Here is an 18,433-nt window from a genome sequence, read left to right as displayed (position 1 = left end):
TCTTTGTGATTGTGATGCTTATCTCCTTATTTGCCTAGTTGTGCTATCATGTCTCCCATTGTATGATCACTTGTGCTATCTTGTGTATTTTCATGTGTATTACTCTTGTTTGAGACATGCTGTACCTCTCTATGGTTTAGGCTTCCTTGTGATTTAATTTACTTGTTGTGAGGTGCTTGAAATAGCAATTCACAATTGCCTGGAAGTTCCTAGGAAGAACCCCGGAAGTTCCGGGCAGCTTTCTCTGCTTGTGAGAAAAAGCTGCCAGGAAATTCCGGACCTTTTGCCAGGAAGTTCCGGGCCCTGATTTTAACCGCTGCGATTTGAAGTAAATTTTAGGCGCGCCTATTCACCACCCCCCCTCTAGGCGACATCAAGGCCCTTTCAAATTTGACATGATGGAATGAAAAATAGGTGTTTTTTCTCTATGATAAAAACAACTTTTAAGTCAGACATAGACTCGTAGTAAAAGTTGAGCTGAAAGATAAATAGATAATCAAGAGTGCCAATCTTAAATTAGCTGAGAACATATAACTACACGATGAAGTTTTTGATTTGGTGGACCCAAAGAAGACGTCGGTCTTTTCTTCCTTTTTTAAGGGAATGTCGGTCAAATTTATGATACGTAGAAGGAACAAAAATTATAAACATCGCACGAGTATAGAAATGCGGAGCCCCTAAGAAAGAGGGCTCCACTCTCCATTCTAAATTGTATTGGTCCAATGTACCGGGACCCGATTGTGAACAAATAACTTAGATGAAGTAGTCAATCTAATATAGACAAAAATAGCATTAACGCGTTTAGGAAGAATCAATTGTGTTAAGAATAGCAATACACTTATCACTAGGCTAGTGACGGAACGACAATCAATTCTTATTAAGATTATAGCTGGCAGTACATTTATTTAGTTTTATTATATTTATGACAAACAAAAATATGACGACATAGTTGGTGATAGATGAGTCCACTCTTTACGGTTTAAAATGTTAAATGCTGTGAGTTTTACATGTTTGTCCCTACTCTCCGTCTACTAAGATGGTTCGAGCAATGATCTTGACAATAAACTTTCACGATGAAGTTGGGAAAGGACATCATATGATCATCTCATAAGTAAACCCTGCATTGGTTTTTTTTAAAAAAGGTGGTAATGCTAAAGAGTGTGATAAGATGACATGTACTATCTTATTAACTTATCATGAGAATTACATCCACAAAAACCCCTAACAAAACAAAGATTGCATGCCTTTTCACCCTTTTTAACTCCTGAATGACATGAGAAAAGGGTTCAAACATCAAGGTGAAAAAAGAACAACAATTATTAAGAATGATAGTTTTCTATTAATTTAGGCATATAAATTATTAAGAGTGGCCGTTTTCTATTAATTTAGGGATTTTTTTTATGTTTGCTCCTTGATCCTAATTCTAGATAATTGCTGGTACACCTGGAGAGATTTTGCAATGTAAGATTGTGTAATTCCAAAGTAACTACTCTAAGAATTTTGATGGTGTTAAGAACCTGCAATTCAATGCTAGTTCTACGTGGGAATTAAAATCATATGGAAGAGTTAATTATTTGTAATTAAATTCTTTTACTCTGTATATTAAGTTTGAACTTTGAAGGAAGCACCCCTCTTGGTGTGGCAAGTTTCCTTCTTTATATACATCATGAATGCACGATGGGCCTCGTTTTGTCTGTGTTTGTTGCTGAATGAATGATATCCTCTTGACATGAGCTTCAGAGAGCACAATAATAGCACATATGCTCTTTGTTTAATACCCGTGTGCTCCTGATAGAATTATAAAATTCAAGACAATGGATATAGCATGAGATAATTGTCAAACAGAATTGTGCAATTGATCAATGGATCAAACAGAACGATCCAAGAGGATCAATTGATGAAACAGAACTATCCAAGAGGTGTGTTGACTGTTGAGTGAAACATTTGGACATGGTGGAAGCAAGACAAGAATCTTCCCTACAGCAATTGTCAAGTGTTAATGTTGAACTGGAACATATGCCTCCTATGGTAAGCTGAAAGAAGATACTGTAGCTACAATTCTGAGTTTATTTCTTTGTAGGAGTTGCAGCAAGTAGCTGCAACATTGAGGGTATAAATAGATTTGATTGTCTTGAGTGAGACATTTTGGCATGGTGGAATGAAAAGAGAAAATCCCCTGTGTACCCTTGAAAGTTTACTCAATCCCTTCTATACCCCTGAGATTTGCTCATTCCCTTCCATACCCCCAAATTTTAGTTTGGATCCCTTCTATACCCCTTCCGTTAGTTGACCGTTAGTGGACCGTTAAATTCCTAAGATAAAGTCCATTTTGCCCTTAGATATCAAGAAAATATAACGTTACGAAGTATATAAATGGAGTGTAAAACTTTAAGTTTATTTTGCGAGATATTATTTAACAAAAATAATATTTTAGTTTTGCCACAGCGAAGGCAAAACAAAAATAATTTTTATTTATGACAAAATTTATTTTTAGAATATTCTTTACCATTAAAAACTGTATATATAGCATATTTTGTAATAGTAGTACGACATTTTTATAAAATAAATCTATTGATGTGCTAAATAAGTAATTCTTAATAACTAATAAATAAATTTTATTTTTATGTCATATCTAAAAATAAATTATCGTAAATATTATTTATGACTTTGTTATGCAAGATATTATTTATGATAATTTTTTTTTGTTATGCAAGATAAAAATTATTTTTGTTAAATACAATCTCACAAAATAAACTCATAGATATAATAGTCGCATACAATATATTTATATTTATGTACTCGATCAATATACTTCATAAATTTATATTTTCTTCATATCAAAGGGTAAAATGGACTTTATGGTAGGAATTTAAGGGTCAACTAGTGAAAGGGGTATAGAAGGGATTCAAATTGAAATTTAGAGGTATGAAAGGGAATGAACAAATTTCAAGGGTATAAAAGGGATTGGGCGAACTTTCAGAGGTACACAGGGAATTTCCTCAATGAAAAATGGGTGTTCTTTTCTTTTCGATAAAACAACTAAAGTCAGTTTTCGACTTGTGGTAAAAGTTGAGCTAAAGGTAATATGGAATGCCCAACTAAAATTGAGGATAAAAAAACTAGGATGAAGTATTTTGATTTGCTGGACTGGCAAAACAAACATTGTCCGAATTTTATTACGATAGAAGAAAAAAAATATAAACGTCACACAGACATAAGTGTGCAATGAAACGATGGAGCCCCTAAGAAAGATGGCCTCTACTCTCCTTACTACCTAGTAACAACCCGATGTACCTGGACCTGATTGTGAACGAATAACTTAGATGAAGTAGTCAACCTAATGCAGACAAAAATAGCATTAACGCGTTTAGCAGGAAGCAACTATGTCAAGACTGGCACTACATTTATCATCGGGCTAGCGATGGAACAACGACCAATTCTATTAAAACTATAGTTGGCAGTACATTTATGTGGTTTTACTGTATTTATAAAGCATACAAGAACGTGACAATATAGTTGCTGGCAGACGAGTCCGCTTGTTATTATGATATTAAATCATGTGTAAATGTTGTGAGGTTTACATGTTTACCCCTACTCTCTGTCTACTAGCTAGGTGGCTCGAGCAATGATCTTTGACGATAAACTTTTTATGACAAAGTCGAGGAAGGACATCATAGAATCATCTGACAAGTGAACCCTGTGAATAATTTTAAAAAGAAATAATGCTAAAGAGTGTGCTAATATGATTATGTACTACTAGTATCTTATTAACTTACCAGGAAATTACATGCACAAACCCTTAACCAAACAAAGATTATCATGCCTTTTCACCCTTTTTATAACTCACACAAAAAGATAAGTGACTGAATGACATGAGGAAAATGTCTCGAACACAAAAGGTTACTAAGTGACATGATAAAAATGGCTCAAACACAAGGTGGGAGAAAAAAGACAATTTACTATACAATCCAAATTCCAAAAATCACAAAAAAAAACATTCTTTACTAGTACTCCTTTTCATAGCGAGGGGCAAAGTGGGAACAAGTCAAAACACCCACAGATTCCTCCCCCGCTCGCCTCTCCCCCCCGCGTTTCCCTCCTCCCCCCGTATTTCTCCCCTGCTTCCGCTCTCTCCTTCTCCTCACCTCGCCGCTCGCTGCTAAACCCCCCAGCGCGAGCGAGCCAGCCAAGAATTCCTCCTTCCACGCGGACCGATCCACCCATCCATCCATCCAGTCTCTCCCCCCACAAACCCTAGTCCGACCAGGGGGGGGCAGGAGAGCGCGGTGTGTGCTTGTGCGAACATGGCGGTGGCGAAGTGGGAGCGCGCCAAGCGCGCGCTTGCCACCAGGCTCTGCGTCCGCGCGCCGAGGGTGCGGGCGGCGGCGGCGGAGGCGGAGGGGGAGGGGGAGGAGGGGGAAGGGAGGGGGAGGTCGGTGGCCGCCTCGCCGCCCGCGCATGTGGCCTCCTCGCGGCGGCTGTCGAGGTCCGGGAGCAGGAGCTCCACGGTGAGATCGATCGCCTTGCCCAGTTTATCCAGCTCTCCCCACTCTCGTGTGATCCTCTCGATGATTTTGATAGGTATTTATCGGTTTTTATTTTTTTAAAAAAAATCTCGTGAGAAGTAAAACTGCTCTTGTTTAAAACCGAGATGAGTAATGTTGAAATCTGATAGTGGTTCTAGGACACACATGAAGAAAGTTGATACGATATTTTATTCGAATGATTCATGATATGATTTTGATAGGGATTTATCGGTTTTTATTTTTTTAATCTCGTGAGAAGTAAAACTGCTCTTGTTTAAAACCAAGATGAGTTATGTTTGAAATCTGATAGTAGTTCTAGGACACGCCTGAAGAAAGTTGATACGATATTTTTGTTCGAATGATTCATGATCAAGAGGGCTGCATCCGTTTAGATTAGCATAACTTTGTAGGGTTTAGGTAAGGTAAACACGGCACTTTAATCAGTGTTCGCTAGTTTTTTTTGTTCCCCGCACGTAAGCGGGGATTTTAATCATATCTGCAATTTGGAATCATTGTGAAACTTAGTCAGATTTCTTTTTGTAAAGGGATATCCATCTTATGCTGATATATGCCTTTTGTCACAAAAAGAAAAACTGCAGTGACCCTGAAAGCCAAACTTTTGCCTGATCTTTTTTTAAAAAAGAATAGTGCTACGTCCTATCTGGTTTTTCGGGTTAATCTTCGCGTGAAAACAATGGTTTTTGGGTGGGGAGATTTTTTTTAGAGAGTTGGTTTATTTACATGAGGAACTATGATGGTGAATTGTAGTGGTGAAGGAGAAGGATGACTTCCAAAGTAGTAGAGATGATGCCGAATACAATTGTTGTTCTGCATTATTTTGCTCCCTTTGCCATCTTTCACCGAAATCAACAGATCCTTTGTTTCATTATGATACCCAAGCTTGTGCTACTTGTGTTTCATCTGAGACAGGGTTTTTGTTGGGGTACCTGATTTCGTTGATCGTCTTGTAGATCGACACCATATCATGCCAACGATGTTAAACTGTGCCAAAAACCTGGAGAAAACGTCGTTGCTACTTAACATCGTACTACCATGCAATACCTTTCTGCTTTGATTGGTACATTGCCATCTAAAAGAATTAGTTGTTTTTACTTCTAGGGAATTCTGCTTGCCCGGTTGCTTGCATGGACCTTTTCTCTGTATTTTTTTGGTCTTTGGGTTGATTCTTGCATTTGAATTTCTTGCGCGTGTTTAATACTTTTATGTTTGTTTTTTTTTATTTTTTTATCCATTGAAATTATCATGAATGTAGCGCGTTGTGTGCTAGTAAGCAACCGGAGAAGTATGCAATAGTTTCTTAATTATTTAGGACTAGAAAAGGACGAAAATTTTGATTGCTTGTTCTGTTGTATAATTATGTGTGCAATTCCGAGGAAGGGCAGGACACCTCTCTTGTTCACCAACTCTCTCCTCATCTTTTGAAGCCTACTGTTTTCTTTCCCTTTCCAGCCCATGTTTGTCCTTTGATCAGTTGGGTGATGCCATGTAGGAGATAAGGCTTACAGAAACCTTTTTTTTTTTAGGAAATTCAGCTCTTGACATCACTCTGATGAGCAAAACACTGGATCGTTTTAACAAAAAAATATTCCCAAGTAGTAGTATGTGATGAGGTAGCCTGTTATATTTATCATATAACATGTTGTCCTAATATTCCAATGGAGCTTCTAAAATATACTTGAAATAAAATGACATTTGGTCAACATAGTTTACTGGATAAGATTTACCTCAGCAATTGGCAATTAAATCAATCCACTTCATGATTTCACATGCACGAATGTCATCTCTAATTATGTGCCTTATCATGCTATAGTTAAAATTGATCTGCAAAGCATCTTCGTTGGTTTGACTTAGATATCAACATTGATCTCAAGACAGGGAGAGGATCAGAGGGGGAGACCAGCATCCTTTTCTGGTTATCAATAATTTGTCAAGTGATCCTCTGCTGCAAACAGCATGTATTTGAGAATATGTGGATGCTTCTTGAAAGATTGGCCCATATGGTATAATTCAGAGTATATGTGCTCTGCCCCATATACTGTGTGCTTCATACTTTTCCAGAAAGGGGTGAGCTGAATAATGAAAGGATAGACACACAGATAGCTGACATCAATGTCATCGATTGATGTGCTTTTGTAATGTTTTACTAGCTGCATCTAATTCGATTTCGTGTCTTCTATCAGCATCTGGATAATATCAGGGTCCGGCTGCATGAGTTGACTATTTTGCTTGATGTTTAATTAATAATAATAGTAGTTTACGACTTACAGTCTGCCTTGTATACTTGGATTGCATGACTTGGACTGGACATTAGCCTCTTGTGCTGATGCTGATGACAGTTGACATTGTTGATACTACTATAGTTTTCTCTAAGACTCACTAGGAGCATACAATTTGGCTATTATTTAGGCTCCCTTCCCTCTTTTCAGTCATTGCTAATATCTGATGCTCTTGAAAACAACTCATTCTTTCATTTTGTAATGTGAAATAAGTACAGTTCATTCTAGGGAACAAAGCTTTACATGTTAGCATGAATCTGGATCATATTTTTTATTTAACTTCAATTGGTGTTTTTTTTTCAAAGAAACTCCACTCTGCCGATTGCTATATCGATCTGCAGTTACTAACTATCTTCTGTTGCTTTTCTTGGTTACTTTTTCAGAAGATATGTGCCATTTGCCTCGGAGGAATGTGTTCAGGCAATGGCCAAGCCTTGTTCACCGCGGAATGCTCCCACAAGTTCCACTTCCACTGCATCTCCTCCAGCGTTCGCCACGGCAACACCGTCTGCCCGATTTGCCGCGCCGTGTGGAAGGAGCTGCCGTTCCAGGGCCCTCTCCCTGCAGCAGCAGCAGCAGCAGCAGATGCTAGTCTTCTTGGAACAGCTCGAGTGAACCCTCACCCACTGGATGACAGGCATCAGCATCAGCGAATGGCCGTTGTCCGCAGGCTGTCTCGCGGAGACAGCGTGACCCGGCAATGGCAGCTCCCGATCTTTCGTACGCTGGATGGCGGCATTTTCGATGACGATGAACAGTTGGATCTTCATCCTGCTGAAGATGTGGTTGGAACTCAGGATGTTGATTCGATCGTCGCTGATGAAATGGCGCCTGCTTCTGTTGGGATCACGACGTACGCTGCGTTCCCGGCGATGGAGGAGTCTGTGATGGTTGAGGAGTTTGCGGTGTTGATCCACCTGAAGGCTCCGTCTTCTCCGGCGACGGTGACCTCCCGCGCGCCCATCGACCTCGTCACCGTGCTCGACGTGAGCTGGAGCATGGCCGGGACGAAGCTGGCGCTGCTGAAGCGCGCCATGAGCTTCGTGATCCAGGCGCTCGGCCCCGGCGACCGGCTGTCCGTCGTCACGTTCTCGTCGTCGGCGAGGAGGCTGTTCCCGCTGAGGAAGATGACGGAGTCCGGGCGGCAGCGCGCGTTGCAGAGGGTGAGCTCGCTCGTCGCCGACGGCGGCACCAACATCGCCGACGCGCTGAGGAAGGCGGCGAGGGTGATGGAGGACAGGAGGGAGAGGAACCCCGTGTGCAGCATCGTCCTCCTCTCCGACGGCCGGGACACCTACACCGTCCCGGTGCCGCGCGGCGGCGGCCGCGGCGGCGACCAGCCGGACTACGCCGTGCTCGTCCCGAGCTCGCTCCTTCCCGGTGGCGGGTCGGCGCGCCACGTGCAGGTCCACGCCTTCGGCTTCGGCGCCGACCACGACTCGCCGGCGATGCACTCCATCGCTGAGATGTCCGGCGGCACGTTCTCGTTCATCGACGCGGCGGGCTCGATCCAGGACGCGTTCGCCCAGTGCATCGGCGGCCTGCTCAGCGTGGTGGCGCAGGAGCTGCGGCTGAGCGTCGAGTGCGGCGACGACGGCGTGCTGCTGACCTCCGTCAGGTCGGGCGGCTACGCGAGCCACGTGGACGGCGACGGCCGCGGCGGCTTCGTCGACGTCGGCGACCTCTACGCCGACGAGGAGAAGGACTTCCTCGTCACCGTGCGCGTCCCGGCGGCGCGCGGGGTGTCCGCCTTGATCACGCCGAGCTGCACCTACCGGAGCACGGCCACCATGGAGACCGTCCGCGTCGGGGGCGACACGGTGACCGTCCCTCGCACGTTGGACGCCCCCGTGGGCTACGACGGCATGTCGCCGGAGGTCGAGCGGGAGCTGCACCGCGTCCAGGCCACGGAGGACATGGCCGCCGCGCGCGCCGCCGCGGAGCGGGGCGACTTCGAGCTGGCCGCCGCCATCCTCGACGAGCGCCGCGGCGTGCTCGAGTCTCGGGCGGACGACGACCCGCAGTCCGTGGCGCTGGCGGCGGAGCTGAGGGAGATGCAGGACAGGGTGGAGACGCGGCAGCGGTACGAGGAGTCCGGCCGCGCCTACATGCTCGCCGGCCTGAGCTCCCACTCGTGGCAGCGCGCCACGGCGCGCGGCGACTCGACGGAGCTCACCAGCGTCATCCATACCTACCAGACGCCCTTCATGGTCGACATGCTGCAGCGCTCGCAGACGCTCCAGCCGGAGGTCGTCGTGGCGATGAGCCGCTCGGCGCCGCTACCGGCGCCGTCCCTGTCGCCGCCGCCGCCGCCGCCGTCGCAGCTGCGGCGCCGCTCGGTGAGGCCGGCCATGTCGTTCCCCGGGCGGCGTTCGTGATGTTCGCGCGCGCCATGGCAACGCCGAATGCAGTAGCTAATAATAACTTGTGAAGCAGAAGCTAGCTTAGCTAGTACTAGGTGGGAGAGAACCATATGGAAGCCATTGTTTCGTTCGTTTCATGTATCTTTCTCCTTCGTTGCAGTGAGGTTTTTTTCAGTTTACCGACCGTTGGGTCAGTCTTATACCGAGGGTCACATGACATCAGGACATGGTTTGGTTGGTGCAGAGGATGGTTGTCAAATGGTGATCAAACTTTTGTTAGGAAGTTTTTCTTAGGGCTATGATATCCTTCTAACATTGGCATGGACGCGTGGTTATTGCTTACCACATGATCATTAAGGTGCTGTACGTTCTAAAATAAAAGAACGTGATAGCATATGATCAGAAAAATATATCGATTATAAGGAAAAAAAAGATACAATCATATATCTAATCTAATGGAAGTAAGTTATAGTGTAAATAAAGAAATAATCTAGCTAGACAAATCAAAGCGAGATGAGCTCGGAGAGAGATTCTAATCACTTTTGAGTGTATGTCCACGCTAATTTATAAAAAAATACATTTTTTAAAAGAATTATAAGATAAATCCTAACCCTAAATTAATATGTATTTTTTGAGGAAAATATATATTAATATGTATTTTTTTAGTATTTCTATAGTCGTAGTGATGGTTCTGCCACCACCGCCACCACTTTCATGTGGGTCCATGATGTCAATGTTCACTCTATGAATCAAATACAATAATATAGATACACTAAAATACAATATGGATAATTTATATCAATTGTTACTCTCTACGATCAATTGAGTAGCTCAACGTACAGGAGGAATCTACCCATCGGACGTCCAATGCCCCAAAAAATATCGGACGGTCAAATGTTGCAGTTAACCAACAAGTGAAACATTAAGTTATATATGGTGAAACAAAAAATTAGCAACTGAAACATTTAAATATTTTATGAAACATGGTGAAGATACACGTTAAAACATGTCGCTGTCACATATGAAACAACAAGTATTAACGGATTGAAACATACGTTATTCTTTTATCAAAATATAATCAAGCCATATCTTGTTAAAATGAATACAACGATGGGATCGGATTGTAGATTGGATAATTAGTTTAGGAGAAAAAGTATTTTGAAACTTGTTAAAATGCATGCATGCATGTATGGATGAGGTGGAGAGAGAGTAGTGCAGTTAGTTTTGGAAATTTTGTGAAACATGTTGAATACACACATTGAAACATATCGCTATTACATATGAAACAAAGAATGTTAACAGATTGAAACATATAATTATTTTTTATTATAATATAATCATGTGACATTTTGTTGTGAAGATTTCATTACAACGAATACAATGGTGTGATCGAATTGTAGATTGGATAAGTAATTTAGGAGAAAAATCGTTTTGAATATTATGAAATGTATGCATGCAAGCATGGAGTGGAGAGAGAAGAGAGAGAGTAGCAACAGGTATGCAGTAGCAAGTCACTGGCAAAGGTGGCATGCATCGCATGTGCTGATGTGCGGTCACAAGTGTCAGAGCAAGGCAGTCAAGAGCTGTCCGATTTTTATGTTTGGATCGGACGACCGATTAGAAGCATACCAAATATGAATATATGATATGATGATTAGAGGTTGGGATTTTTTTTTATTTTTGGGCTTTATTGTAAATCCCATTGGAATGCATGGGTATTTAGGGCCTGTTCACTTTGATGCCATTTTTAACCTTACCAAATTTTGGTAAAGTTGCCAAAAAATGGCTACATTTAATTTGTTGCCAAATTTTGATAACTATATAAGAAATCCTACCAAAATTTTGGCAATGCCAAAATTTGGTAAGGTTTTTTTTGGCATCAAAGTGAACAGGCCCTTAGCTAGTCACTTAAGAATGATACAATGTAATTTTGAGTAAAAAACTTTCAAATGTAAGTATAGAATAACTAAAGTGTAATTATATTGTAACTATACTATGGGCCTATTTGGGGAGCTTAAAATTTTAAGAAGCAGCTAGTTGATAACCAATTTTTGAGAATTTGGAAAAATTGAGTTTCCCAGCTTTTGGCTTCTAGTTCATTTTCTAGCTACAACTACAGCTTCTCAGAATCTGGACCAAAAGCTAAACTGTTAGGGGAGCTTCTGATTCTAGGAGAAGCTGCAACGGCTAGAAGCTCCCCCAAACATGCCCAATAGTTGCACTATAACTACGATATAACTTATATTCGACTATGGTTTGATTGGCTAGCACCGGGATCTTACGCTTATATGTGTAAAAATTTCTTTGTAGCAATTTTTTTCTTCATGCATAAATCTTGAGATGATTCGATGGCCACAAATCTGGAAGTTTTGGGAGAAAAAAACTTGCAAAAGTTTCTAGCAATTCCATTCTTTAACCAAAAAAACAACCATTTGAATTCATAGTCAAATTTATTTTGTATAATTTGTTGAATTCGAATTTAAAATTAGATTATGGAGTGATATATAATACTAACCCATCTTATTAATTATTTTAAATTTATTAGAACTATTTAATTGACTCTGCATGCCAGGTGTTGGGCCTCATCGTCAGCCGCTTAGTATCACACGGCCAGGCCCGCCTCCGCGCATCGCGTGAGGCCCACTTCTCGAGCTGCTCGATCACGATTTTTTTCATTTTTAATTTTTTTAATATTTACAGAAATAGACCATGCCGCCCAAGTGAAGAGCAACAAGGTGACGTGGCAGTGCGGCACACGGCGCCGTGTGCGTATTTTGCATTGAGGTCCCTTGTCGAAATGCAATTTTCATCGCATGCAAAATTCGTATGCCCGCTCAGCGGCCGTTAGTGGCTGCAGGGTTTACTTATGTAAATATTTTTATCGGAATAATATTTTTATAAATATTAAAAAAATAAAAAATTTTAAAAAAATCCCCGATCGCCGCCTCTGCGGGTCGGATTCGAGCCCGTCTCTCTCCGGGTCGCTCCCCATCCCCACTCCCACGTCTCCCACCCACTCACCGTTTCCACCCGAATCATTCCGTCCCAAGTTCCACCGTCCCCTCGGCTTATCCCCCCTCCTCCCCGGCCTCCCTCCGCCAAGGCCGCCGGAGGCAGCTGCAGGGAAGGACGCCGTCGCCGGACACATGCGGGGTAAGCCGCAGCCCTCCTGAACCTCACCTCCACCGTGGTCGCTTCGCTCGTCCGGTCCTCCTCTCCGCCAGGCGCGCCCGGGGGGTGGGGCGTACATCGCCGTTGATGCCTTCCCCGAGCAGCGGGGTTGGTTCGCGTGCGTTGGCGGGTGCGTGCTCGGTAGCTACGGGAACGAGAGAGGCGGGTGGGGGGGATTGGATTAGATTGCGGGATCGCCCTTGTTGCTCAGACGTATAGAGTCGCCTCACCTCTGCGCGGTAGCTGTTCGGTGAAATGCCCTAGAGTGGTGGGGTTGAGCCGGGCGCCCCAAGCGGGCGAATTTGGCTTCATGCCAAGTCTGAGGCTGTCTCGCAGCAATCTGTTGCTGCTGGTTGCGGACGGTTCAGCTCACCTTGGTAGCATGGGCTGGAGGGTTATTGTGCGTCATGCCAGTATTTTGCCTTTGCCATCTTGTAGAATTCAGTCTAGTGCTGATGACATGGCCTCATCATTTAGTTCGTAACCTTAATTAGTATAAACCGAGTGAACTTATGTGACCAGTTGAGGACAGCCAAAGGAGCAATTTTAAACACAATCTCAGCTTGAAACAAAGTTCCAATTTTACAACAAAATAGCAAGCCCGCGTATATGGAAATATGAAGCATTTAATTGTTCCAATTGTTTCATGATCACCCTAAACATTGCTTAATATGTATGTATACTGATTGCCTGTGAACAGTACTCATTTTCCATCAAAGCTTGAAAACCTTGCTTTTAATTCTGATTTCTTACTAATTTAGTTATAAGAACATGTTATAAAATCTGTTTAAACCTATAAATAATTGGAAATATGATAATCCATTCTTAAACACATTACTGGACTCACCTTTTATGTTAAAGCAGCATAATTACTTACATGGCTACCATATGAGCTACTTAACATCAATTTTCTTCTATGGGTACATCTCATTATCAATGTCATGTTGGCCTGAATATTTTGGCATTTTGTCAGGTTGGGCTTCCCAGATAGCTTGTCTCTTGCTGCACTAAGCTCTTCCAATTTTTAAAAATGGCAGCTCCCAAGCCCATTGCTCGGCTTATTTCCCATGTCATTCTTGATTTAGATGGTACCCTCTTAAACACAGGTGATTAAAATGTTGTAAATTTGCTTGCATTTGTCATTAACCTTTGCTTGGTTCAGTTATCTCAAATTCATATTTTCTTATCTTGTTTTAACCATTTGGCAGACTGTGTTGTAAGTCAAGTGCTGAAACCATTTCTAGTCAAAAATGGGAAAAAGTGGGACAGCAAGAAAGCTCATAAATTAGTTGGAAAGACACCTTATGAGGCAGCAGCTGTTGTTTTAGAAGATTATGGACTCCCTTACTCAACAGAAGAATTTCTCTCAATGCTTACTCCAATGTTCAATGAGCAGTACTGTTGCTGAAACTTCTTAACACTCATATAACTTGCATTTTGTAAATTGCATACTGCCGTGCTACCTCAATGGAGAATCTTTGTACATTTCTCTTTGGATATTTTAAATTACTGACATGTGTCCTTTATAGACCACTTCTCAACAGTATCCCCCAAAATGTTGCCTCGAGAAATCTTAAATCATCTCTTCCTTTGGTGCACCTAAATCACCTATGTTTGCATCTGCACATAATATGCATCGACACGCCATGCTCTGATGAATTTGGTGCCAAATGATTCATGGAAATAATAGTAATATAAAATGTCACCAGTAGGTTGGCCTTACACATTCCTCTATAGTTTATTAGCATGGATTCCAATTTTTCTACCTTACTCTATGAACAAGCATCTAGTTGTTATGGAACCATGTCAAAATGTCAATGCCAAGTAGGAAGTATGTCTGTTTTTTTGTATAGCATTTGTTTGAAATAATGAAATGCAAGTTTCACTTTGTAAGTCACTGTGTAAGAAACTACGTATGCTGTCACTAAATAGCCGGATTTCTTATAATATCTGGTTTGTTAAGCTCCTTCGATTCAAGTTGAACATGAAACTGAACTTCCGTATGGTGCAGAGAAGTACTTTATATAAATGGAGAAGAATTGTTCAATGTGTAACATAGTAAAGCCCTTTATGCAGATTTTATTTTAAACTGAAGTTTTGGAAAGATTGTATTGTTCAAAAGATAAAATTTTCATGTTGTAATGTGCAAAGAAGATTGTATAGAAAAAGGGAAAAAATATCGTGTTCTCATAATGAATTTCATATTGCAGATGGTGCAACATAAAAGCTCTTCCTGGAGCTAATCGGTTGATAAAACATTTGAAGAGTAATGGAGTACCAGCTGCTTTGGCTTCCAACTCACCAAGATCAAACATTGACGCAAAAATTTCCTGCCATCAAGGTAACCTTCTCATACTTTAGGGTAAAATTTTTTCCTGAATTTGCATGCTATTTTCTTTGATTTTGTGGACAGATATATCATATATTAATTACTGTATTCTCACCATGTTTAGGATGGAAAGAGTCGTTCTCCGCAATTGTTGGTGGGGATGAAGTAGAGAAGGGGAAGCCATCCCCAGATATGTAAGGCTGTGTGCTATGTAGCATTTTCGTTACTGGTACTTTATGGATCTTTTGAACTCATCTCATATCATTTCCTTTGCTTTGATCTGCTTTTGTTCCGACATTCCTTAAAACTGCTGGGGTGTTGATATTCAAGATTTTTGGAAGCTGCAAAACGAATGAATACAAATCCTCCAAATTGCTTAGTAATCGAGGACTCCTTGTAAGTTTTTTTCCTGTTATGTATGGTTCTCCTGTGTGCAAATTTGCACTGCATGATTAGCTGTGTACATTTTATCTTGATCTACACTTAAACATAACTGTGCATATTCTACTTTTCTCTTCACAACTTTACCTTTAATACTGTAAGTTATTGATTGTGCTAGACCAGGTGTTGCAGCTGGAAAAGCTGCAGGAATGCATGTCATAGCTGTACCTTCAGTCCCCAAAAGGACTGCTGAATTCAGTTCTGCTGACGAGGTGATCAATTCCCTCCTTGACGTAAAGCCTGAAAAATGGGGATTGCCACCATTTAGTGATTGTATGCTCTAACTCTTGGGACTACTTCTGTTAGAAAATTCTGGGCATCTTTAACTTATCTACTGACATATTTCTTATGCAGGGATCGATGATACCTTACCAATAGAACCATGGTTTATTGGTGGACCTGTGATTAAAGGATTTGGCCGTGGTTCTAAAGTACTAGGAATTCCAACAGGTATGGTGGAGCATATAACTAGAGAGTAATTTATGAGCTCTACGGCTTTTGTGGTTTTACATTCTATGAATTGCAAGAATGATTTTTCTCATATGGTGTGTTACTCTCTTTATTTGCTGGACCATGTCAAAGTACTCAGCCGATTCATTTTTTCAATGCTAGCATGCCGAATTTCCATTGTGAGCACTGATAGCTATATATTTTCCTTGCAGCCAACTTACCTGCAGAAAACTTCTCCGACGTACTATCAGAGCATACATCAGGGGTATACTTTGGCTGGGCTGGACTTTCAACGCGAGGTATATTTAAGATGGTCATGAGCATTGGCTGGAACCCTTATTTTGATAACACGGAGAAGACTATTGTGAGTGTTTCTCAATACATCCCCTTTCATGTTTAGTACTTAAGTATATTAGTTTATTCTAAAAGACATTGGTCACAGGAACCATGGTTGCTTCATGATTTTGGTGAAGACTTTTACGGAGAGGAGCTGCGCCTTGTTATTGTTGGTTACATACGACCCGAGGTAATTTAGGACCAGACTATTTATACTGCAGAAGCCATCCCACTATATGTTGATGCATGTTCCTGACTTGTCACGTTGTTATGAAAATGCCTAGGCCAACTTTCCTTCACTTGAGAGCTTGATAGAGAGGATTCACGAGGATGCAAGGATATCAGATAAGGCCCTGAATTTACCATTATACGCCAAGTATAAAGACTCGCCGTACCTAAGAAATTCCTTGAAGGAGGACAATTCTGCTAACGGGAACCAGTCAGTGATAGATTCCAAGTGATTCAACGTTGTGAAGTGAAAGACATGAAGAATTCTCTTTCGCAGCGTTGTTGATGCAGAAAGAGCACTACTGTTCTTGTGCTTGTACTGCTGCATTATGTTCCATGAATACTTGGAACATGCTCTTGACTACAATGAGAATACCAGTAAGGGTCTATGTTCGTCAGAAAGTTGAGTTAGAAGCAGCCAACTACTATCTTCTCAAATGGTCACCTACTCCTAGAATGGAATGCACAAGATGTCTGAAAATTTGCACGTGTGTTGTGGCTCTGACCATGTGAAGCTTAGGCTGTCTATCTAACGTTCTGAATTAACTTTTCTAATATGCATTGAGATTGGTATTTCATTACAGTGTGTATAAAGATATACTATAAAGTACTACTCTATTCCAGAAAAATGCAAATCCTAGCTACGAACCTGGACACGCATATGTTTAGGCTCATAGCTAGAATTGGATTCTTTTTGGGATGGATGGATTCTTTTTGGGATGGAGGGGTAGAAATTTGTTCTTTTTGGGATGGAGGGGTAGAAAGCAAATAAAGCTCGGTTATTGTTGGTTACCAGCTACGAGAACAATTTCACAACCTTCACAAGGAACTCGAGGAAACACGATATTGCTCATTGTCAGTTGCGAGGGCACACGGCAAACGGCAAAGCTTCTCCCACGGCAACACACAAATCAGGCCAAAGCCTCTTTGTCGGTAGTAGTCGCGTTTTGCCACCCGGAAGCAGCAACTTGGCGATCGAGAGCTTCGATCGCTTGCTCCTCGATCCGTTGCCTTTTGTGCTTTTTGTGGCCTCTTCTCATCTTTTGCTCGCCGTGAACGCCGAGACGAAGCTAAAGCCGCCCCGGTGATGACGCCGACGCCCGTCGTGACGCGCGCGCTGCCGTCTCCGCCATGGGAAGAGCCCGCGTGCGGCGACGAGCGATCGACCGCGAGCGAAGCGCGCACACGCACACGAAACCCTCTTCAAGTACACGCGACACCGCTCGTCTTCGTCAATCGAACAGTTCGATCAAGCTGTGTTAATTAGCAGCCATGGCGTTGGAGCATCTCGGGAGGAGGAACGTGGCGGGGCCGCTGCTGCTGCTGAACCTCCTCATGTACGTCTTCTTGCTGGGGTTCGCCGGGTGGGCGCTCAACAGCTCCATCAAGAACGCCGGCGCCGACGTCGGCGTCGGCTGGGGGGAGCAGCCGTGGTCGCCGTACTACCGCCAGAGCGCGTGGCTCGCCTCGAGGTTCCACCTCGCGACGTTCGCGGCGCTGGCGGGGGCGCTGGGCGTCGCGGCGAAGGCGTCCGCGGCGTACCACGGCGGCCGCTCGGGCGCGTCGTGGCGGCCGCAGGGGCTCGCCGCCGCGGCGTCGCTCGGCACCGCCGCGTGGGCGGCCACCGCGCTGGCGTTCGGGGTGGCGTGCAGGGAGATCCACGACGCCGCCGCGGCGGGGCCCGCCGGCGCCGCGCGCGGGTGGCGGATGCGCGCGCTGGAGGGGCTCACCGTGACGCTGGCGTTCACGCAGCTCCTCTACGTGCTGCTGCTGCACGCCGCCGTCGCCGGCGAGCGCTGCGGCCTCGCCTGCGCCGCCGACGCATGATCATCTCGATCGAGCTCTCTGGATCAATTTCATTAATTTCCAAATAATAATAACCGGGCGTGTTTGTGTTATGTCACCGGGAAATGTGTTTTGCTGATGTGTACGCGTTGGGGTTCTCGCGACGTCGATTGTAGTATTGCAAATTTGCTGCTTTTTAATAATGGAATAAATATCCCCACCGCTGCACTTTAAGGATGCACAAATAATCCTGATTACTATACTCCCTTAATTACGAAACTTTGTTTGCAGTTTCAATTAGGTAAGTTTTAATTGGCATCTACATGTAACAAAACATGCATAATAATAATATATTACGAAAACCAACCCCATTTCCAATCAAAACTAATAAAAGAAATAGATGCTATTTGTTTGGTTTTAAAAGTTAGGAAAAAATAACCAATTTTATATTTAGGATTGAAAATATACTTGGGGGACCCTAGCCCGCGTGGAACCGTATCCTCTAAC

The 18,433-nt window shown here is 43.0% G+C and overlaps 3 protein-coding genes across 4 annotated transcripts; all 3 read left to right on the top strand.

The window, feature by feature from the left end:
* The first annotated feature begins 4,116 nt into the window (after window positions 1-4,116).
* LOC127752773 (E3 ubiquitin-protein ligase WAV3-like) lies at window positions 4,117-9,363 on the top strand. Its single transcript, XM_052278180.1, has 2 exons — window positions 4,117-4,508; window positions 7,207-9,363. Exons 1-2 carry the CDS (start codon window positions 4,305-4,307, stop codon window positions 9,199-9,201), a joined length of 2,199 nt encoding a protein of 732 aa, XP_052134140.1. The 5' UTR covers window positions 4,117-4,304; the 3' UTR covers window positions 9,202-9,363.
* A 2,822-nt stretch (window positions 9,364-12,185) lies between these two features.
* Window positions 12,186-16,985, top strand: LOC127752774 (bifunctional riboflavin kinase/FMN phosphatase-like). Of its 2 annotated transcripts, none has more exons than XM_052278181.1 (11): window positions 12,186-12,339; window positions 13,331-13,463; window positions 13,566-13,752; window positions 14,568-14,698; window positions 14,811-14,880; window positions 15,017-15,082; window positions 15,246-15,400; window positions 15,482-15,577; window positions 15,790-15,941; window positions 16,020-16,103; window positions 16,198-16,985. In XM_052278181.1, the coding sequence occupies exons 2-11, from the start codon at window positions 13,388-13,390 to the stop codon at window positions 16,372-16,374; spliced, it is 1,194 nt and encodes a 397-aa protein (XP_052134141.1). In that variant the 5' UTR covers window positions 12,186-12,339; window positions 13,331-13,387; the 3' UTR covers window positions 16,375-16,985. The 2 variants fall into 2 exon arrangements, with proteins under 2 accessions (XP_052134141.1, XP_052134142.1); XM_052278182.1 differs by having other exon boundaries at window positions 12,204-12,339; window positions 13,395-13,463.
* A 384-nt stretch (window positions 16,986-17,369) lies between these two features.
* LOC127752775 (membrane protein PM19L-like) lies at window positions 17,370-18,138 on the top strand. The gene has a single exon (XM_052278183.1). It carries the CDS (start codon window positions 17,414-17,416, stop codon window positions 17,966-17,968), a length of 555 nt encoding a protein of 184 aa, XP_052134143.1. The 5' UTR covers window positions 17,370-17,413; the 3' UTR covers window positions 17,969-18,138.
* The last annotated feature ends 295 nt before the right edge of the window (window positions 18,139-18,433 follow it).

This window comes from Oryza glaberrima, chromosome 10 (genome assembly GCF_000147395.1).
Source record: "Oryza glaberrima chromosome 10, OglaRS2, whole genome shotgun sequence".
NCBI classification, from domain to species: Eukaryota; Viridiplantae; Streptophyta; class Magnoliopsida; order Poales; family Poaceae; genus Oryza; species Oryza glaberrima.
The sequence above is the reverse complement of the archived record's forward strand: the minus strand, read 5'-3'. Positions and strand labels throughout refer to the sequence as shown.